The sequence below is a fragment of the Cynara cardunculus genome, assembly GCF_001531365.2.
Source record: "Cynara cardunculus var. scolymus isolate 2C chromosome LG 2, CcrdV1, whole genome shotgun sequence".
Taxonomy (NCBI): Eukaryota; Viridiplantae; Streptophyta; class Magnoliopsida; order Asterales; family Asteraceae; genus Cynara; species Cynara cardunculus.
In genome coordinates this window covers 67,629,033-67,652,557 of record NC_037529.1, presented here as the reverse complement: position 1 = coordinate 67,652,557, position 23,525 = coordinate 67,629,033, and the positions used below count along the sequence as shown (strand labels likewise).

Below are 23,525 nucleotides of genomic sequence, written 5' to 3'. Positions count from 1 at the left end.
CAAACTCAATCCAACCCAACCCATACCGCCAACCCGCCTCTATTGTATATTATTTCGGTAAAACTATATATATATATATACACACGTCAATTATAATTTACAACCCAAAAATATATACATATATTAGTCCAATTTACAACCCGACACCCAAAATTAATCTAACAAGTCCAAAATTAATCCAACTAGGTCGGACACTCTATGAGCTATATAGTAATCCATCGATACGCCTCAATTCCATTTTGCCACCTCATTCCCTTAGCATGAGTACATTGAAACAACCAGATCGAGCATTGTTGGACGCCGTCGAACACCACTGGACATTGTTACTGCTAGATACTTTTGAAAAAACCTTTAATAGTATGGACGATGTCTTGTTATTGATTTTTTTTTTACCTATATGGGAAATAATGATATATGACCAACAATTTTGAGAAGCTTGTAGGAGTTGGGATGTTTACTTGATTTCTTTTAGAAAAAAAGATAAATATAGTGATCATACATGCAACTGTATAATGTCAATGATCGATATGCACTTTAGTGTATGATTTTCTCATGTATAGATGCTCGTAGAAGTTGGAACGACAATTGTTTAAAAGCTGCTTTCTATTTTCAGATAAATTTCTATTTTCATTACACAGATAAACATATGAAGTATGTCTTTTGAACGAGTTGGGTTGGGTTGTGATTTTTCAAACGGTCATAATTAGGTTGAATTATAAAAATATCAAAAACTGCCCAACCCAATCCACATACATCCCTAGATTTGATCGGATGGAATCCACCGAAATCCGTTGGATTTCAACCGATGAACACCCCCTACATCTTATCAATTTTAAGTTAAAAATATATATTGATAACTTTTTCTTCAGGAATTTCTTTTTTGATTTGTAACAACATTTGAATGTGACAAAAGCAAAGCTTAAGAGCTACTCAACTCATTCTCTAAATTAAAGAGTGAAAACATTTAGAATATGATTTTGTCTCAAAATATTCCTACATCTAACTTTGCTTTAAGATTCCAATGGTCTATGTAAATATATCACTTTCAAAATCAATTATTAAAGATAAATATGCCCATGATTAATTTGATTATTCATGCATAAAATACAAACGGTAACCAAAGGGTCTTTGGCCTAGCGGTATTTGAATCTTTGACCTCCTAAGAAGTTAGGGGTGCAAACCTCACCAAAGATGAGGATGGTGTGTAAGTTTATTTGTTATATTTGCCGTATATAAATATTATATACTTCAAAAAAAAAAAATACAAATGGTAAAAATAAACACAAAAATGAAAAGAGAAAAAACGGATATAAAGCAAACAATCATGTCAAAGGGGAAGGTATGGGGTATTTATCAATTTGGTCATTGATGTTCTATTTAACCATCTACAAATATAACCCATACCCGCCAACCCAAGTCTTATTGAGGTTTAACCGTTTACCATTATCCGGTCATTTATCTTACCGGATGAACATGACAATGATCGAGAATTTTATCTGGTAAGAGTGATAATAAGTATGGAGAATCTTACCTGGTAAGTGAGGATGAAGACTATTACCCGGTAAACCCTTATTGGGTAAATTGTTGCATGTAATACCATTTTGATGGACTACAATCTTATCCGGTAAAATAAGTTAGAATGTTGATTCTTATTGGTAAGTACTTACTGGGTAAGCTTTTGGGTAAATAAATCCTAAGAGGCTCTAATTACACTTGTTTCTGAATTATACTTCATCAAAATTTCACCAAGTTCAGGAACAATTTCAAGAAGGTTCCCAACCTTCTTAAAGTTATTCAGATCATCCGAAACATGAAAATTCCTAAGTAAGACTTCTCTTAAAATCCTAGACCTCGGGGTGCTCCCCTTTGGACCCCACAAGGGTGCACGGCCCTTTTGACCCCCTGCCTTTTGGCGATCTAAGGTGATAGAAACAAACATCTGTAAGTGTGCACTCCACACCTCCTAACTCACGTTGTTTAACTTATCAGTTATCACCTTAATCGATCTCAATTACACCAAAATGACAAATGCCACTAAAATCATCAACATATAATTGGTAAGGTAAAATCAACTCTCAGTACTAACCATCAAAGCCTGTATATCAACTTATTGGCTATCCTTAATTTCGGTTGATAGAGGTTGTTAATTGAGTGTTTACAAGTAATCATCATTTAATTGTCAATCACTAAGAAGGGGAAAATGACCATTTTTTTTGGAAAGAGGACGGCTACTCTAACAAATTTAAAAAATGTCACGAAAATCAAAAGGGGACGATATAACTCTACAGAAAACAAGCGTCAAAACTGGCTTTGATACGTACCGATTTGTCATGTATCAGGATGGAATGCAATAAGATGAGCTGAGAGGTGGGGGCAAGACACAAACCAAATGGGGGCCAGCAGGATTGCAGCATATATTCGCCCGCTTCACGTTTGGCAGCTCCAGTTGTGGAGGCCGAACATATCCGGTAGCTAGCGGTACGCACAATATCGAAATCTCGATTCTTGAACCTGCAAACAGTTCTCAATTAAGCTCAGGAAAGAGAGGGAGGAGGCTGCTGTTTTCAAGTTTCAACATGTTAGGAATTGGGGATTGGAGATGATATGTGGACTGGATAATCTCTTTGGATCGTGAAAGTTTACTTTCCGAATACAATAATTCGACCCTCATTGCCTTGGGTTTCACGAATTTAGTATTGGGATAATCCAAGAGAAAACTCTAATTCTAAAGGCTGTAAGATCGAGTCCTTGTATACACCTACATTCTCGTTTACATATATATGAGAGATCGACGGTTACGAGCGGTTAAAACGGTTAAGACATAGCTGCGCCACAGTTACAACCGATAACGGATAAGATGTGAGAGTGGTTACAGCTGTCTTAAAATCAGAAGCAATGAGTTCAGAGGAAGCCCAGAGGAGGCTCTGATCATTCGGACCAGAGGCTCTGATCACTTGAACCAGAGGGCTTTGGCCTAGAAATTTTTTCAAGCAATGACACCATTTGAGTATAAGAAACACAAATATGGATATTTTTCACAAAATTAATAGTGATCTGGTGGTTAGTTCATTGTTTCTGACATGTGAGGTCCTGTGTTCAAGTTTTTATTGCAATTTTTTTAAAAACATAAAAAATCTGAAATTAAAAGCTAAAAACTAAGAAAATGACACTAACAGTAACAAGACTCGAACTCGAGTCTGGGGTGAAAGAAAAGCCTTGTAAACCAACTCTACCAAGGGAAACTTGTGTCCTAATTGTAGTTAAATTGATATGGTGGCACTTTTCAAGACCCTATAATTGTAGTTAAATTGATACGGTCCCACCATATGCATTACACTGGGTCCGTCCCTGGTCCAGAGGCTTTAGTTTGACACTTAAAAACCCCGATGATATCATAGCTCTAAGCCTAAGTCTCAGAGGCTTTGAGTCCACATTCTATGAACAAAACTTGGCCAATTTTACCAAGTTTCAGCAGTATCTCGATGAGATTCTGACTTTAAATATGTTCAAAACATCCTAAAACTCAAAATTCCTAAGTGACCTCTGCCCCTTGGACCCCCCTAAATTCACCGACCCTAGGTCCCTGCAAGGGGGTGCAGCCTCCTTGACCCCTGCCTTTAAGGCGAACTAAGGCGATAGAGACAACATTTGTTAGTGTGCACTCCGCACCTCTTAATTCACTTATGCTTACCTTATCACCAGATCGATCTCATATCAATCTCATGTAAATCACAACCACACTAAAATGATTGAAAATTAAAATCACCAACACACCATACCTTGCTTTGTGGAGAGAGGGGCATGGCCTCGCTTCCTCCCGGCAATCATCCAATTCTTTGAATTCGCTTTCACTTCATACACTACTCCATCCTGTAAAATATAATATAAAATGATGTTGTCATCCTTCCATGAAGGGACTTGGGAGTTCCCATTCTGAATTCAGTTAACTTAATGCAACATATCTGCTTGTTTGTTGTACACTATCTTAGCCTTTCTTCAGGAATATTTAGGCATATAATGTTAAACGAAATGAGATTAAAATTAAATTTATGACCCGTATGAAGCCAATTTTTCTTTAATAGACCACGAGGTCATGTATTTAAGTATAAACTCATTTAAGGTCATATCCCAAAATGACTCCTTTCTTTATGTCAGTATTTGCACTCTGTGTTTCCTTGTTAGTTTAATCTATTTCCCCCACTTTTATTACTCATACATTTTCTGTTTATTGTACTATTTGCTTCTTTAAACCAGGGACGGACCGATAAATTTTTTCAAACGGTGGCACCATTTGACTATATGAAATAAATATCGAGATATTTTTTATAACATCATAACTGGTCTATTGGTTAGTTCACTGTTTTTCATATGTGAGGTCTTGTGTTTAAGTCTTTTATTGCAAATTTTTCTCATAAAAATAATAAATCTGCAATTAAAGAGTAAAAAAGTAAGAAAATGTCACTAACGAGATTCGAACTCATGTCTGAGGTGGAAGAAAAGTCTTGCAAACCAACTCTACCAAGGAAAACTTGTGTCCTTACTGTAGTTTTAAAATATATATGGTGACACACAACAAATTGATATGGTTGCACCTTTCATGAACCTAGTTTTTTTTTACCTTTCGACGGATGGATAATACGGTGGCACTAAATTGGGTCCATCCATGCTTTGAACACACTCTCACATGTAGCATACTTGCTTATTCTTTTAATTTTTGTTTTGCAAGCCGAGGGTCTTCACGGCAAGATCTACTTGCATCTTAATCCGCAGTTCCTACCTCTTTGAAGGATTTATTGTGTTATGGGCTCTGTGGTTGGTTTTCCATTAAGTTCTGTATGGATAAAGTTGTTGTGTAGATTAATCTGTCTGTATTAATTGAAAAGGTTTTCGTTTGGTAGTTTTTCCATAGATGGAAGGAGGGTGATTTTTAATTAAGAGGGGCAGATTTGGAAAAACTTGGCTTTCTGCATAAAGCTCCGTTATAGAAGCTCACTAAACAAGCAACTTCTATATCATTAAGCCACTACCAAACAGTACTGTATAGCTAACCGCATAAGTTGTAAGTCCTATTAAATTCGTTAAGATGCTAATAAACAAAACCTTAGTTTGATTTAGTTTATCTAACCTCCACTCCATCTGAAATTAGATGTGCCTTTTCTTTGCAAAGATACAGCAAGGGGAAGGCTGATTTAAGTGGATTTGATATGATGCTGGCTGTTACTAACGGAGAGAATAAAATAGGTAAGTGAAGACAATCCTATCAATTGGTAAACTGTAAGGTTGAGAAATCTTGCACACCATCGGCCAGCGGTACCCAGGTTACCAATAGAGCCCTGCCTCCATGGAGGTCAAGTGTTCAAAGCTCACCAAAGATGAGGAGTGTGCATGAGTATTTATATATATATATATATATATATATATATATATATATATATTATACTTCAAAAAAGAATGAAAAAATCTTACGCTTTTATCAGAAGCTGTTTCCTCCTCAAAAAACTTCAACCTTTCGAGTCTCCATTTCATTGTGAATAGCTTCCCGACTCTAAGACCATCTGAAGGAAGAGGAAGAAAACCAACTGCTAAGAAAGGTTCCAGCACTGGGCGTTGTAAAACAAGAGCACTTCTGAATGTCAACAATGGTGTGGCATCATCCTCGGGTCCTTTGGGTTCCAGAGACACGGGGGTATGAGAGCCAAGGTTTCTATCCCCAGCAATTTCATATCTAATATTTAATACTGTATCAGGATGCAGCACTTTCTCTTCATCTGTAAAACCACAAATTCAGTTACTCGGTTGGAAGACAAGTGAATCGGAAAAATGAATGCCATTTATAGTTGTAAACTTTATAATGATACGAGACTCAATCTTCACATGACCCATGTGCACTTCAAAGAAAAAAATAGAATCATTCCAAAAAAAGGGTACATTGAAGTTTGATTGAAGATTTTTCATCAGGAAGTTGATCATCCCAAGTTCCATTGTAGAGGAAGAACAACGTGAATGCATGAATAGGGGACTGTTTGAAACTTGATGTGAATACACACACATAAGAGGGAGGTCCAGAGGGAAAACCCCCCAAAAAATGAAAAATTGAGGAACACCCTAATAACTGTTCATCTATACGGTATGCACATATGCTTACAAGTAACTGAAGATGTTCTTTGGTTTTTATGCAGGGTGTTCCTCGGTTTTTCTTTTCTTGAGGTTTTCCTCGAACCAAACCCTATATATAGGGTTGGGTTCCGGTGGGAAGGAGAGTTAAAGTGAGAAACATAAGAAGGGATCTCCACCCCTGGATACACATTAGGGTGAGATGCACTGGATCAATCCCCGTATCAAGCGCGATTCATGGGTGGGTTTGAGATTAAAAGTGATCAAGGGTCCAAATCCCTTATTACGCGTCTCATCTTAACTCTCCTTCCACACGATCCTTCACCTATATATATATATATATATATATATAAGGTTGGGGGTTGGATTCTAGTGGAAAGGAGAGTTAAAGTGAAAAGCGTAAGAAGGGATCTCCATCCTTGGATGCACATTAGGAAGAGATGCACCGGATCAATCGCCGTATCAAGCGCGATTCATGGGTGAGTATGAGATTAAAGGTCTCCCTTCTTATGCTTCTCACCTTAACTCTCCTTCTCACACGATCTTCCGCCAAAGGTTGGGTTCAAGTAAGAACAACCCCTTTTCATGAGAATGCGAGAAAAAGTGAAGGCGTCCTTATATTTTTGAGGTTTGTTGTGAGAACTATGAAAAGATATATTTATATTGTGTGAATGTTACAACATTCACTCAATATAATGTAACCTTTCAATACACAATTGAAGGTGATGTAAGGGTTACAATCTCCACACTGTATAACGTAACAATTCACACAATATAAATGTATCTTCACTGGTTGTCACCTTCTCACAAAAGTAAATTTCTCACATGATCTTGACTATAAATATAAATTTGTGTGTGGGTGTGTATGAGGTGGGGGAGGGGGAGGTTGGAGATAAGATGAAAGATGTATAACAGAGCTGCACTGTAGCCAAGATCAACTATTACAGAATCTTAAAAGAAAAAAACTATGGTACTCTTTTTCAAAAAGTTTCTATAATAATCCAAAAAACAATGTCCATCTCCTCAAGGATCACAACATAATACATGATATTTTGCATAATAAGGAATTACCTTTAGTGGTTGTAGTTCCCAGGGATATACCGAACAAGATTCCAGCTCTAGATGCTGGGGGAACTACAAGAGGGAAACAGTCAGATGTTGGTCTCCCATCTCCCCGTCCAGCATGAGTAAAACCATCTTGTAGATCTAACCAAGCATCATGAATGGTTAAAGAAGCTTTCACCTGTGAGTGTAGTATCGCCTGGAAAGGGCAAGGGAAAAAGAAAGGCCAAATGTTAAACATCATTTATAACCAATTCTTAATTTCTCAAATATGAAAGTAAACAATTAAATTTCTGGTCACCAAACCAAACGAACCCAATATATCCCACACATATGTAATGCTTGGGAGAATAGGATGTAAGCAGATCTTGCCTCATGACCATGAACTGTTAATAATAAACCAAACTTTATATTTTACATGCAACTAACAAGAACAAAATAACTTTGAGAATAAAAAAATCCTACATAGGCCTCATAGCCGATGTCATGGAAATGAAGCTACAAACATAACCATAGTGTGCGTTTGGTACACTGGATAGGACAGGTCAGAACAAAATAGGGATCTATGTTCTACGTTTGGCAGGACTTTTATGTGGAACAAAGTAAAATAGACATATTCCCCCCACCGCATGGAACAATTTGAAACGAGGTGGAACATACCTATGTTTTACCAATATAACCTCAAAATAAAATTTGTTTCTCTTCTAAAACATCAAAAAAGCCTTCATCTTTACATCTTATTCGTTCTTTAAAAAAATTATTTACTGTATTTTATGCTCAACTTTCTATTTACTGTCCTCAAAATATTATTTTTATACGGTTTTTATATTTTGATTAATTTATGTAATTTATTAAATATTAATAATAATAAAAATATATAAAAGGTATAAAATAAAATTTTGAAAACTACATTAACTTTTATTTTGGTGTCATTTTAATCGTCTTGACGAAAATTTTCTATTGATATATTTTGTTATTAAAAGTATTATTTTTATTATAACTTAATAATTACATAATTAATCAAAATATATAAAATATATAAACAATTCATTAGAGATAAATTGGTCATTTTATCTGTTCTGTCTTATCCAGTTCTGTCTTACCAAACACTAAACAGTTGTTTTATCCTGTTATGTCATGTGCTGTCTAGTTACCAAATGCACCCTAATGGAATATCAGGAATAAGACTATATGATTCAGAATGCAAAGTTCCCGTTCACTTGGTACAGCTTCTCAGACATAACCTCATCAAAACAGTAAATCAGTTCTTCACGATCTAGCCACAAATAGTAAAGCTAACTAACAATATTAGTATATTACAGAAGCATAGAAGTTTTAACGCGATAGACCTGCAAAAGCAAAGCACCATCACTGCCTTCGTCTGATACGCGTGTGCTCACATGGAATGGGTCGGTGAAATAAACAGCTACGGTCCTATAAATAGCCACAATAGCATTAATGAAGTTTAGCTACTTCAACCGAGACAGCAGACTGCATTGAGATTTCAGGTTGAAAGATGACTATGAAACCTTTCAAATATCTGATTATGCATCACCCCAAATTCAAGTTTCAGAGCGACAGTCCTCAGGCCATCCACAACACTTGCTCTTTGGGAAGTGATTGCCCCTAAAAGGAAATGGTAAAGCAAATTAATTAGTCAAGATACGGTAAAATATCAAAGAAAGGTTGGGTTCCGGTCAGAATGAAAGTTACGATGAGAAGTGTGAGAAGGGATCTCCACCCTTGGATCAATCCTAATTGAAGAGAATCACTAGATCAACACTAATGAGATACACTAGATCAATTCCTTTCTAAAGCATAATTCATTGGTTGTTTTGGGATTAAAAGTGATCAAGGGTCCAAATTCCTTCTTACACTTCTCACCTTAACTCCTATTCTCACACGACCCTTCGTCATCAAAGAAAACATGCCTAAACCTACAGCACTGAGAAAAGTGATAAATTATCGTCATCAAAACCTGCAGTTGTTCCTCTTGCTAGCCCATCACTGAGGGCACACACGGGAAACCATATAACACTAACTATATTGCTCGCCCAATCTGGTAACTCTATACTACCATTCCTAAGAGTAAGTTGAGCAAATTCTTTGGGAACAGCAGAAGCATTATTGCTATCACCATCTGCATCCTGCAACCCATCTACCTTCCGTTGTGCATTGACATACGTCTCCATTTCGATGGCACACGATTCCTCAATCCTCAACCCAGGGCCAGCGTTGATGTGAAAAACAGCACCCCTGAGAGAGTAACCGTATGGTTTTACGATTATCCCAACCCACTGAGGCTCATTCATTAGTAATGCAGATGAAACTGCTGCAGCAAGATCAACAAGTGACCTTGGTTTGAACACCTAAAATTGGAACATAACACACAAACAGAACTTGCCAACATCACCAGTGCTACAAATAAACATGTTCAGGACAGATTATATTAGAAAATAGCAGTGGTGACTTGTATGCAGTGGCAGACCCAGGAATTTCTTTGAACGGGTGCACCTTTAAGGTGGATCAAAAGTCCATAAAATTGTGTTTGACCTAGGGAGGAAGTCAACACAGTTTGACCTATATAAAAGTCAATTGTGTCGATTTGGGGAATAAAATCCATTTTATTCAAATGAAATCGACCTTGATCCTCAAAATAAATATATGTTGCCTTGAAAATGAGATAAAAAGCACCATTATTAAGATGAATTGACATGGGGAAAGAAAATAAATCATAAAAAAAATAGTAAAATCAAAATGAGAGAAAAATTAACAAAAGATGTCTTGGCATAGTATTTGAAATGCATATAATCTTCTAACTGCATTTTTGCTGTTAAATAGCATTGTAGGGCCGGAGTAAATGCTATGGGCTAGCCCTGGAGCCTAAAGTTAAAAAGATAAAAAAGTAAAATTTCACCTAAAAGATTTGAACCCTTCACCTCTAGTATATAAAATGGTAATCCAACTATCCCACCCGTATTAATTCCTATTATAGATTTTGTTTCAAAGTATTTAAGGGCACCCCTCAAAATCAAGTGGGTGCACCTTTCAGACGACTAAATTTTTTCTCATGCAATAATCGAGCGAGCGGGTGCACGGAAGCCCGCTCATTTCCTAATAGGTTTGCCCCTGCTCGTATGTGAATTGCAGTAAAATCATTTTTTAGTTCTAATTTGCGTATGACAACAACATTACTACCTTCAAAATTGGCCTAGTTGGCTTGTCATAACTCATAAGATCATCACTATCTGCAGGCCCACCTCTGGAGAAACCATGAGATCTAAATCGTAAATGACCAATCTGCCCTGTAAGAACCCCCAAGACATAGGAACCAGGTTTCTGTGGGGGCAAGGAAAGAGTAATCGTATTTCTACCAGGGTTCAGTATAGTAACATCACTGCTCTTGATTGCCTATAAATTAGAAGAAATATTTGAATTTAGAAGAAACGACAAAATGCATCCTCTTGCTTGATGACATTGCAACTGCATAGCACTCCCTCCGTCCCAAAATAAGTCTACATTTTTATTTTAATTTGTCCCTGAATAAGTGTTCACTTTCAAAAGTAAGCATCCACTTTCCAATTCTACCATTAATCATGAGATAGAGGAATTCATCACTCCCTTTATTCTTAAGAGTAAAATTATTTTAGTTGACTAAAAAGTGTGATAATTACACATTTCTAAAACTGTGCCTTTTTCATTGTGGACATTTATTTTGGGATTGAGGGGGTACTTGGTTTAATACGCAGAATACCTTAACAAGTTCATCAGCATTGTTGGTAGCAGTCAAGGTGAGACTAAGTGATTCAAGAGCAATGTCATCAGGAAAGTCACTCCATAAAGTTACAGACAAGGTACCCGGGTCCCCAGCACATAGCTCCATGGGTGGCCCTGAATTGCCAGAGAATGTTATTAACGATGAGACATCTAAAGGCACAGGATCCTCCATTTCACTGTGTGCAATACGAACTACTTCTGACTGAAAAGCTTGGCGTTCCTTGTTCAAGAACAAGCCCTTATCAAGAGAAAGCAATCTCACACAAGAGGACAGGTAACCAGCTTGATCATCAAGTATCTTCTGGCATTCTGCTAAATTAGGAAGCACATCCGCCAACAAATCTTGCCATCCTTCGCCAGAATAAAGAGCACAAACTTTTTCATATGACTTTGCAGCTAGATCATAGTTACCATGCTTAAAGAAAACAGCTGCAATTTGACCATCAAGAACAACACCATGTCTTTTCCACCATGAATAATGATAATTATCAGCAGCACCTTTTGTTAGCTCCAGATATCTTTTCTGGTGAAAATACAGATGGTGAAGTAAGATAGAGAAACATCCAACAAATTACCATTCCTTATGTAATGTAGTGTTTGTAGGGTTCATGTTTTACATTGAACAGCAAAGAAGCTAAGCTGAGTGAAGATTGAAGAATTAATCTAGTCTTGAATTTCATATAACATGGTGTCATACTCATACATCACATAAACGGTAGTTGTCTATAATTTTGCATCTCTTGGTAGTTTAATATGAAATCATTTGAAAACAGATGGATATCATATTTAAGTCTAAGCAAATCAGTTTGGTTAGAAAAAGTTTCTGATTTACATCATATAAGTAATTGATATAGATCGGTACCATCTACCTCAAACTCCTCTAAAGATGATAATGACTTCCATAAATCAGGATCAGAAATAGTCCTACGGAGAGCATGCTCAGCAGCCACAAAAAGTTCTGCGAATCTCTTGGAAGAATCAGTCGAGCTCTCAAAGTTTCCTGGTGCAAAATTGGTCCTTGACATCGACATAGAAGGTAAGTTAGGTGAAGGAGACGTTTGTCCTTCTGAACCTGAGCTAGCAGCATATAATATGTTTAAAAAAAAGGTGGCAATAAATGGAAAAAAATATTTAAATGATCATACAGGTTTCAAAAGAAAGAAGAATGTTCAAGCCATATTAAGAGAGAATGGTTTCTCATAATCTATCTTTCCTTACATGTAAATTTATGAAGCAAAGGAATAATAACCGCTGTTGATCAATAGCTTCTAACTTAGCAAGTGTTTTGCATATTCTGGTTTCTAATTAGAGAACATGAAAAGCCTAACCTGAAAGGAAGAAGTGTTGTCTGTCGAAATAATAAGGAAAATTAAAGTAGTGGAAGTGCCAGATAAGTTAAACAATATTGGCATCCACTGAACCACTTATAAAATCCTGTTTTTCAACCCAAATAACAAAACCAACTTTTATATTAAGTTCCAGTATATCCTAATAAGCTGAATATGTCAAGAAAATTATGGTTGAAAAATGGGAACTGCATATTCAACTGAAACAGTCTCCTCAACTTAAGAACTTGCCACTTGTTGCTGGGCTAAAAAGCATCAACAGTAAATATTACCACTTATTGAATATAATTGGTTTTGGTTTGTATTTTCTAATCAAACAAATAATATGACATCCAAGATCCTTTATGTGCCTGACAATCAAAACCTCAAATTTTTGAATGCACATAACAGTAAATATTTCCATACCCATCAGGCACTTCAAACATATTTCCAGCAGAAAGAGAGTCTCCTCCACGATTAGCCGCATGCAGAAGAGAAGATGGTTCAAGAGGCAATGGTTTCCTCTGAATACCATAGTGCTTGATCCTTGGAGTAACTTCAAGAATCATCTATAATATAGCTTAATCACTTTAATTGTTACCAAAAGAAGTATTATTGATAAGTACATAGCATGAAACCAGAAATAGAAATGATCAACAAAAGATCTGACGAAAAAAAAGCTCTAGTTTTTCATTTATCTGTTTCCTGATTGACATGCTAAATTCAATGACATGTGTGTCATTAAAAGCCATATAGAATGACATGCCATCCAATATGCTTGTATAAAAATATTTTCCTCTTTTTGGCTCACAGGTCATTGGAGGATCTAACCATAATCATCAACATTACCTCTTATAAGCTTTATACATTTATCCACCCCCCGAGTTTTTCCATTTAAAGAAATATGGTCTGGCTTTCTCCCGGAATAAAAAGATGATAAATGAAGATACATACCTTTTCTTTCACAAGGACCTCAGATGAAGCATCAGAGGGAACTGTAGGCCAAATTGCTGGCTTAGGCCAAGGTAGCATGCTAAGAGAAGCACTGTACCAAAAAAAGGTACTTTTGAGAGAGTAGAGAATAGACTTGCAAGAAGCAATAGCCAAGAATTGAGTGCCTACCTGTTGACTGGACTTCTTTCTATATCAGATCCATACCCGAGTAAATATGCAAGCCTCATAAACTGGCAAGTTCATGAACACACTTCAATAAGCAGTACGTTTATTGAAAGCTACAGGTGACAAGGATCAAGAAGTAAATGACATATTTTTCACAAAAACTGTAGCTTAATGGAAAACACACTATATTATATGCATTCTTGTCAAATGATGACTCATTATCTTCACGAATAAATTGACTCTTTATGCACTCGGATCAGATATTGGTAAGGGAACAATTCATCTAATGCAAGTGTTTACAGTATTTCTTTACCTTAACTCGGCATAGAGAATATAACTCCCCCCGTACACGATAATAGTCTTTTTTTATCTCTGGTGCTACCAGTCCCTCTCTGTAATGCTCAGCAGTTGCACTGACTAACTCCACACATGATGTTAGGACCCAAACTTCCCTCATACAGAAGGGCAAAATACTCTGGGGAGCACCAAAGACAACATGCAACAATAAATGAGAAATTTTAAAGTGGGAAGTTTAGAGAAGCTCGATTTTTACTCTATAACAAAATACAAGTTAGTACAAATAACATATATGGGTCGAGTGCCAGACCTCATGCTGAGCCAATGCTTCTGAGAAGCTAATAACAAAGGAAAATCCCCTTGATGCAACCTCAAATGGCCGGTGTAGCTTGAACAACAGCTGCAAAAAAACTGACTTATCAGCCAAAACAGTTTATATATGATTATTATGAAAAGCCCTGGACTACTGTACTTGAAGGTAAGGAAAATACAGTGTTGAGGAAATCAAATCACTAAAGATTCGGTTGTATAATTGTATATTCCTTTCATTTTTGTAGGCTTAGATTTTGTTCTGTTTTTTCCCTATACAGTGTGTCAGATATGGTTCAAGGAATACAAAGAGAACAATTCCTAGAACATCTGAAATACTTCTGTTGTCATGATAACGGAAACAAAAGCTCCGATGACTCCTTAGTCAACGTCACTAGTCGATTTCTGCCTCCCATCTCTAATCAATTTCATCAATAGCGGCAGCATGCATCCTCATCGATTTTCATCATCCATTTTCAGCTCTGTCAACTCAAATGGCAGGACTAAAACAGCCCTCGTTCTGCTTCTACTTGTGAGTCATCGTTCTGCTTCTACTTGTGAGTCATTCTGACCCAAGGCACATACGGTTGTTCAAACTGAACAACATCAGAGCTCCGAAACCTCTCACAAACTCAATAGAGAAAAAATCATGGAATGATCAGAATCAGTAAGGTTGTACGTCCAAGGCAAGAGATCTTTCATCAATTTCATCAAAAGCGGCTTCATGAATCTTCATCAATTTTCAGAGCTGTCAACTCAAATGGCAGGACCAAGTAACAGCCCTCGTTCTGCTTCTACTTGTGAGTCATCCCGACACCCACAGAGGCAGATATAGTTGTTCAAACTGAACAGCATCTGAGCTCCCTCACAAACTAAATAGACAAAACTTCAATGAATAGTCACAATCAGTAGGTTGTACGTCCAAGGCAAAGGAAAGTTCGACTGTCGCTCAGGTACTGTAACAAGGCCAAATGAAGGTGAAGAAGGCTACAAGTGGGAGGCAGAAAACTCCATGATCATGTCATGGTTGGCAAATTCGGTAGAGCCAAATGTGGGAAGAACATGCTTGTTCTTGAACAATTCAATCGAAGTACCTTCCTTCTTGACAACAGATGGATATCATCATCAAGCCTCTTCCTCGACATGGCTTTGAAGATCTATGCAGCAAGCTCAGAATGAATGATATACATTCACCAAGCTTGAGGAGTGTTGAAATAAACCAAACCAAACCAAGCTAGCAAAGTATATCCCAGTAACACAGACCTTTCCTCTATGTGAAAGAGTAGAGCGGTTGTTTCTATGAAGACCCCCGGCTTGCAAATAGTAATTAAGGCTAGAAACAAAAAATTGAAAAGAAGATGTGAAAAAGTAAAGATTTAGGCTAGAAAAAAAAATTGAAAAGTAGTAAGCACCAAATAATCAAACATGGGTACAAGGAAACATAATGAAGGTAAGAACGAGACATCTCCTAGTCTATCTTCGGACTCAAGTAGCCTATTTCCCAGCTCACTACCTTACCCCTCACCCTCTACCTCTCGAGCGCCCTTCCTCTCGTTTAGAGTAGCTACAGGGGTATTATTGTAATGTACTTATTTCACTATAGTTAAGATCCCTTGCAATCTCCTACTTAGGTTTTGTTTCCTTATTCCGAGGGAGAGAATCAATTGTTACTGTAGTTTCTCTCCCATTCTATTTAGTATAAATAGATGTCAAAACATGGTGATTAAGTAAGAAATAAATTCAGAATTCTTACTTTATTTATGATGGAATTATCAATTAAGGTATCATATAATATAATCTCCACAAACGTGCTTATTCAAAGTAACGACTAATGCAGTTTTTGCAATATGCTACAGGTATTGCAATGTATGTAGTATTATTCTTGGCATCCAAAAAGATAACCAGTTTGAAGTACAGAAACTGGTTTGAGTATATTTAATGGACAACCTACTCAACCAGTATATCTTAGATAACCTTAGCTTGACAGGCAAACAGGTACTGTCGGAATTCAAACTCCCTAAAGGAATTATCTTGAACAATCTGCGTCAGTTGTTTGTTGTCAGGGTCTAGTATTGCAGCTTGATCATCTCCATGGTCCGTTCCTCCAAAGTCCCTCTGTTTATTGTTAACTGCATCATGCAGAAGAGAAAGAAGAGCTAAGAAGGAAGGTTGCTTAATCATTACTAAAATAAATTAACGTCTATTATTAAGAGAGTGCAACAGATGAACATAAGTACTTTGTATAATACACAAAGAATAAGGATATATAGTTACAAGGGTGCAAAAATTCACACTTCAGTAGTTGCACATAGTGCATTGATTTTTGTAAGTCATGCCAAAGGAACTTGAACAATACCAACATAATATGGAGCATATCTGATAACAATTTCAGTAGCTAGAAAGATCTCATCTTATGGTTCCAGGATTGGTAAAAAACGATATCGTTCAGTCTGAGTGTTTGGAAAGTTAAACCTAGCTTCGAAATATTTCTTAGATGCTCGTCAGTGGTGCTCTTGCCAACAGAACATGCTTTCCACAAATGAATATATGCAAAGAACATTTCTGTGACTACACTTTAGCATTTTGCCAGTCACATCCTGTAAAGATGCTTAGCTTAATCAATATAAATCAGCCATTCAATGCAACAAACACAAGACGAACAGGTGATATTTTGATTACAAGTATTCAGTTGACAAATACATCCAATAATATGTTCACAAACTAATTGCATCATATTTATCTGTTTGTCTTAATGCTACTTGTCCAATTCCCCATATGTCACTACATATATATACACACATATCAGCCAAAAAAGAGAAACTAAAACATAAGCGTCAGGTTTCCGATAACAGTTAAATAAAACACATGCCTAGAAATGCAAGGTAAACAAACATTTGGAATTTCTGAGAGGAATATCCTACATAGTAACTACCTAATTCTCCTTTTTCCATCGTGTTGCAGCTTGTCAGAAGTTACATGGATAAAGAATAAGTTTTTACACTGATCTGCTGATCTACATCAACATGAGATATGCTAGAAACTGTATCATTCTCTATATCTATTACCATTGTCCTAAAAAAGAAAAAAATAATCATATGTACAAGTAAACAATCTATTATCAGTCACCAAGTTTTAAGATGGATAATAAGGTCAAACAATATAAACCATATACTTCAAGTACCTGTTTCCAAGTAACAGAGCTCTAGTTCATCATATTCCCGTAATGAATCCTCATGAAGTTGAGCCATGTCAAACATGAATGCCAGGCTTTCCTGTATGTAAAATTAATGATTAAAAAAAGCCAAGAAAATCATAGAAGCAGCAAACTTCTGAACATGAGTCAAGTGACACGATGATGATATTTGCGGGCACAAAATGTTTGGAAGACTCGAGCCTTCAGTCTTTGTGAGCAGGAGGATTTTGGTGTTCCTTTTTAGTTTTCAGATCACATGAGTACTAACAGTAGAACAAAAGTACTTCGAAGTTTCAAAGGACAAGTAAACTATGCTCAGAAACTGTGGTAACGATTACCAATAATACCTATCATTTAGAATTGTATCATGCATACATTTGAACCTAACGTCTTATTAATCGACAATGATAAACTCATAAACCTCACCCACAGAAAGAATCGGGTACCTTCAGAATGAAAAAACTACAGAAGCTCCAAGTTGGCGTAAAACGCTGTTCACTGAGCTTACGAATCTCCTCCTCGTATAACTGGATACGCCTATCAAGAGTGTTTCTGAGGCACTCGAGGACTTTTGGCTCCAACTCATCCCAAAAGGTTGCTTCAGGTCCATGTAGATCAAATTTGCAACACCTGGTGCATCAATAGTCAAAAGTCAGAAAAGAGACACAATTATCTTATGGACCACCTTGCGCTTTCAAGAAATTACATAGCTTTAGCATAGTAGGCTTATCCCCTAACTTTACAGATGATTCTCTTACATTATGGTAGGCCTCTACACATCTTATGGTGGTAGCATTCAGTTTAGAAACTCATATACACATAAATGTGGGTTGTAAAATATATCAACAAAACCAAGTCCAAATACCGGTCAATGTAAACAAGGTAAAAGATAATCAAAAAAGGAACTCAATGATGGAAATAACCAAAATAAATTTCTATAAGTTGTTGAAATTGCTAAACTTTATTATTAATAAGGACTTAAATAATATTTTTGGTTGTAGGAGTTTATCTTTGTTAAATTTAAAAGGAGGTTCTAATATCTACTAATTATGGGTAGATTATGTATTTAATCACATGGATAAACAAATTATGATGAATTTTATGCCACGAAATATGTCGCTTAAGTTGGAGAATTTTAGAAACCTCCTCCAAACCTTTTAGTTGTAGTCTTGTTAAGATGATAATTAAATTCATAGATAGAGAGATTGAGATTAAGAAGTATTAGAAGAAAATTTGATGGAGGTTGACCTCCCTGCCGCTCTTTGAAGCAAGATTCAAGCTAAACCCAAGTAAGTTAATGTATTAGTACATAAACATCATTTTGCACAGCTGAATTATATGAGAATATGCATGAATTGATTGGGTCAATAGACAAAGTCTATATAAAGTCAGTGAAAGGATAAGTAGTTTATTGAAGAAATTAGAGTAGACATGAGGAAATAGGCCCTATGCATACAACATACTAGTGGAATAAGTTCAAATTTATGACTTTACGAATTTCAGTTGCACAAAGAACTTGAAGAAAAAGGATGTTCAACTCAGTAGTTTTCTTTCAAATCTGTGATGATAATGCTGGAATTCTTTGGAAGAAATTTTATTACATTTTAAGTGTTTGAGGCGGTTTATGATAAATTTTGAGAGTTAGAACTCTTTGAATTTTGAAGAAAACATCAAATTTTGGCCTAACCAGAGCTGTTCTCTGCAGAACAACTTTCTGTGGATAATTTTAGAAGTTGGAAAGTTATAGTGTAAATCCATGCTGGAGTAGGTATGGAGTAGCCCTATGGTGTTCAAACCACCGTAGCTTTCCGCTTGATGTGGCAAAGCGTAACCCTACACCAAATCGTTGACCGCAGTGTTATTCCCTTTCCGGCAAAACTATTATCTTCTAATGTTTACAAACAATATCAGACCAAACTGACCCATTGATTTTTTTGAAAACGCTCATCTTCTGAAATTTTCTAATTATTTCCTAAATTTAAGCCGTTTACAAGACCCAGCATGATAATAAGAACCGATCTAGTTTAAAGATAGTTATACATCTTAAGGTCTATAAAGAATGATATAAGTTCACCAGATTAGATTAGTTTCAGGATACCTAGTAGAGGTAGTACATTTACGATAGTAAATTTGGAGGAGGCTAGGAGTAGAAAGCAATTCTAGGTGAGTTCATGTACGTTTTTCGAAACTGAAATGCATGTGCTTTGTAGATCAAGTTCATGCAATATAAATTTGTAAAAATCTTCATGCCATGAAAAGTGCTTTATGCCATGTATTGCCACAAGAAGTTCTTATGCAGTTATGCCAAGCACTTATGATCAAATTGAAGATTCATGTTTAGTCTTTTGGCTACAAGTTGAAGTATGATTTAAAGATTAATGTGAAAAGTATGTTACCATCAATATATGATCTATGCAAGTTGTTTACCTATGGAGGTGATGTGGCCAAAGTTTTATAAAAGCTGTTTTATGTCGAGTGGTGTGTATCTTTGGAGTTTACTAAGAGAAAGAGGAAGTGTGGCATGTTTGTTAGTGAATGTATCATGAGGAATAGAAACATGGGATACACTTCTTCATTAACATATCGAGTAAGTAAGAAAAATTATAATGCAATTCGTGGTGAATGTATCAAAGAGTAGTATAGAGCAAACGATTCAAAATGATGAATCCAAAGTTAAGTGATATGTTCCCTTGTGGTCATATCAGAAAAGTTATGGGATCCTTTGATTATGAAAAGAGAATTGAAATATTATCCAGGTAAAGTGAAGCCGATCAGCTGTTTTTAGAAAATATTATATTTTAGCAAAGCACATTCAGAATGTTCAAAGATTGATATTACTTTTACATTAAAAATATTATTATATACAAATCTCATGAACTTAGTAGGCCCACGCTTGTTAAAGCATAACATGCATTTCAGGTGAAAATCAAGAAGATGCAAGTAGCAAGGGCAAGGAAAACAAAGTCTGAAAGTCCTTGGGTTAGTATGATTAAGAATTTATATTGTGATATGGTTATGTAATGTTTGTTGTAGATAGTAGTGATCTTAACCTCGTTGTAAAAGTTTCTACATAATGTTTCAATGTTCGTAAGTTGGACTTTTCTAGATTTCAGTGTACACGTGATCAAAGGAACGTATGATGTACTTTCTATGTATATGATGTCATCAAAGTATGGGATCTTACGATGAACTCATGATAAGAGTAATCAGTGGATCCAGTTTTACCTTTCCCTCCTCCTTGAGTTGAAATCAACTTCAAGTCTGGCATAAACTTTTTTCGCTCTGTTGATTGCTTTGTCATTATTGGGTGCAGCTTTAGACACAAAGACAATGAACCACTCCTCTTCATTTTGCACAATTGATTTCAGACGTGGTTTTAGGATTGTCTTGAACTCATCTAGGTCCTATAGAAACACAAACAGTATGTGAGAAGAATTCTGTAATCAAAGTATCATAACATACATCATGCAGCTTGGAAAGGGAAACTTCCATAACCATAGGAAAGTTATCAGTTCTCACTGCTGACTAAAGAACTCCATGAAGCCAAAGGTCAAGGAAAAGGATTAAACTTATAAAATCTTACCTGTAGGATTTTCGAAAAGTACGATGCATACTTCCCGTCAAAGTTTTGGTTCAAGACATTCTAGGGTGACATTGTACATATAAGTTAAAGGTATTATAGGCCACTCTCCGTTTCAGTTTGTGTGGGCTGAGGCAAGCCACAAAGTAGTCAGTCAACCAAAATAACCATTAAGCTCCATCCATTGCCCATATTTGCCCTTTGGAAAAATGGTAAAAAATCATTCAATAGCCTACTGGTTAGGTCTCATATAATTACTAGTCATTTTCTTAAAATCAAGCCAACATGGCCCAGTATTACCCACATAGACTCAATGCTATTGAATCTCCACTGACCATGACCCCTGCATGATTCCATGACATCCATGCTAACTGTCTATCTTGAAGAAGCAACATTTTGCTATCTTAAACCAACTTTTGATAAAAAACGCCAAGAACTTGAGCAACAAATGAATGTTCAAACATAAAGTGTTACTAGTTACCTCGCAGGTCACAAGAATCACAGTTGCATATGGTTCTCGAAACCAAAACGACAATTGCTCCTGAGGGAACTGGCTGCGGAGCCTTGGATCTGTTGTCAGTATAAACTCAGCTGGCAGGTTATCCATAGACACAGGATTACGGGTTTTGTTGTTCAATATAGCTCTTCTAAATGGAAGCCGTTCCTCAAATCCCCCCTTGACAAGGGGCCACAAATCACTTACATCTTCAACTGGAAAGTGATGCAACTTGAATATTTGAGATTACAACTTACGGGCATGTGTCAAAAGGTAATAAGAAACAACCAGTCCCAACTCGTCATGCTATACTCCATATGCTAAAAAGTGCATCATAAACTGACATAGTGAACAGAAAGAACAATTAATCCATAACAAAAAAAGACTATCTGTAATAATATTGGCAACTGTTACAGTACGATTATACTCCATGGATGACCCAAAAAGGATCTGATTTTTATTATTCAGGTTCCTACTCATTGTTTCCAGAGAAGCCTTCAATATGACGCTGTTGATGGAAATTTAGTCATTCGGGCGGTTGTAGTAAGGTTCACTCATAATTTTAATTAACTCGATTTCATATCATCTTCTGACATGGAGGTAACAAAATCTATTCACCATTTTTAGCTCCATAATGTTAAAACAGACCAAAAACAACCATGTTAACAAGGTAAACCAGTACTTGGAAGATAATTCGGCGACAATGTCATAAGCAACATCTAACACGGTAACACCTATTTATGGTTTGAACTTTGTAGGTACTAGTTTCATTTACCAAAGTCGATAGTGATCTTCAACATTGCACGAAAGTAAAAATATTGAAGACCAAAATACCGTCTCTTTTGGTGAATATTAAATCATCTTACAACATTAAACTGTTAGCGAGGAAAGTTTTTCAATGTAGACAACTTAACATAGAGGTGAATGATTTCGTCTGATTAATCGAGTATGAAAGTGGAAGTACATTAATGCGTCTTTCAAACATATAATTAGGGCTATAATCACGGAACATCACATAGATTTTACGAAACATACCGGCAATGACGAAGCGATTGCATGACTTCTTGATAGACTCAAACCGAGCTAAGGAATTTGCCATGTATATAACCAATCTGTCGACCAATATCAATGAATCCGAATTCGAAAACAAAACATATAAGCGTTTTTCAATATAATTGGAAATGAATTGGTAAACTAATAAAACCCTTACCACGAGTGTTGTCTTCGACGGTGGCGTACCAGTCGGCAAACGAGTGTGTGTGTCAAGTGAGGTGTGCAATTCCAGTGCAGTTGTGGATTGATTTGACTATCGGCCGTTGATCCGATTTCTTCCGGTCATGCCGGAGATTCATCTGCACTGAGAATCGGCTTTCTTCACGATCATTGTTGGCCAGCGTTGGATGTTTTAACGGCTTTTTTCTGCCTCGACGGTTCCTGAAATATTTGGACGATAAATAACTTGATACTATTTTTATTAACGATGATTTATTTGTTGATTAGTGTAGGAGTGTGTGAGATTGTTTATAAAAAAAACTTATTGATTTATTTTGGTATAATATTGGTAATAATTATTTTTGAGGGTTCAGACAAAGAGGATATATCGGTAACAAATCGGTAATAAGGGGTTTTTTAAAAAATTAAATCATTTTGATTTATACTTATAATAAATAAATTACTTGAAAGATACGTGTCCTCTTCTGGTAAGTCGGTTTTTTTGTTTTCCTGCATAAACATGTAATGGACTTTTACTTTTGAAAGTGTGGAATTTGGCAGGATTCAAGTAGTGGTTCAATTAGACTAAGATAAACGTATCTAGACACAATTTACATTAACAGTTTAATTATACTTATTTGATTGACATGTGTCCTCTTATTTAATCAATCCTACTAATTTAGGATGTCAATTGATTTTATTCTTGTATGAATTAATTCATGAGGTAACTGATTCACAAAAAAAATGGTGTTTACTTCTAAGTTTAAATTCAATTTACTGATATAGTTTCATTTCTAAATTCAATTTTATTCTAAAGTTAACTTCATTTTATTCTAAATTTAATTTACTGAAAAGTTGTACTTCATAGTTATTTCAAGAGAACAAGTTTGAAGTCATTTTTCAAAGTTAGCTCACCTGAACTCTGAAGTTTGTTTTTTCAGACATAGTTCACCCGAACTCTGAAATCTTTTTTTTTTTTTCAGACGTATAAGTCTGAACTATGAAGTCTTTTTTTTAAACTTAGAAAAAGAAGTCTGAAGT

General features: G+C 36.0%; 1 protein-coding gene across 1 annotated transcript; it reads right to left on the bottom strand.

Moving 5' to 3' along the window:
* Positions 1-2,093: 2,093 nt before the first annotated feature.
* On the bottom strand, positions 2,094-22,658 carry LOC112505549 (trafficking protein particle complex II-specific subunit 130 homolog). The gene is made up of 22 exons (XM_025109446.1): positions 22,483-22,658; positions 22,308-22,384; positions 21,258-21,487; positions 20,422-20,600; positions 17,643-17,826; positions 17,185-17,275; positions 15,978-16,132; positions 14,005-14,094; positions 13,711-13,872; positions 13,401-13,462; positions 13,233-13,323; positions 12,705-12,847; positions 11,823-12,030; positions 10,931-11,476; positions 10,375-10,587; positions 9,155-9,545; positions 8,706-8,802; positions 8,526-8,610; positions 7,186-7,375; positions 5,467-5,768; positions 3,780-3,870; positions 2,094-2,511 (listed from the first exon to the last, which is right to left on the bottom strand). The coding sequence occupies exons 2-22, from the start codon at positions 22,369-22,371 to the stop codon at positions 2,336-2,338; spliced, it is 3,750 nt and encodes a 1,249-aa protein (XP_024965214.1). The 5' UTR covers positions 22,372-22,384; positions 22,483-22,658; the 3' UTR covers positions 2,094-2,335.
* Between the last annotated feature and the right edge of the window lie 867 nt (positions 22,659-23,525).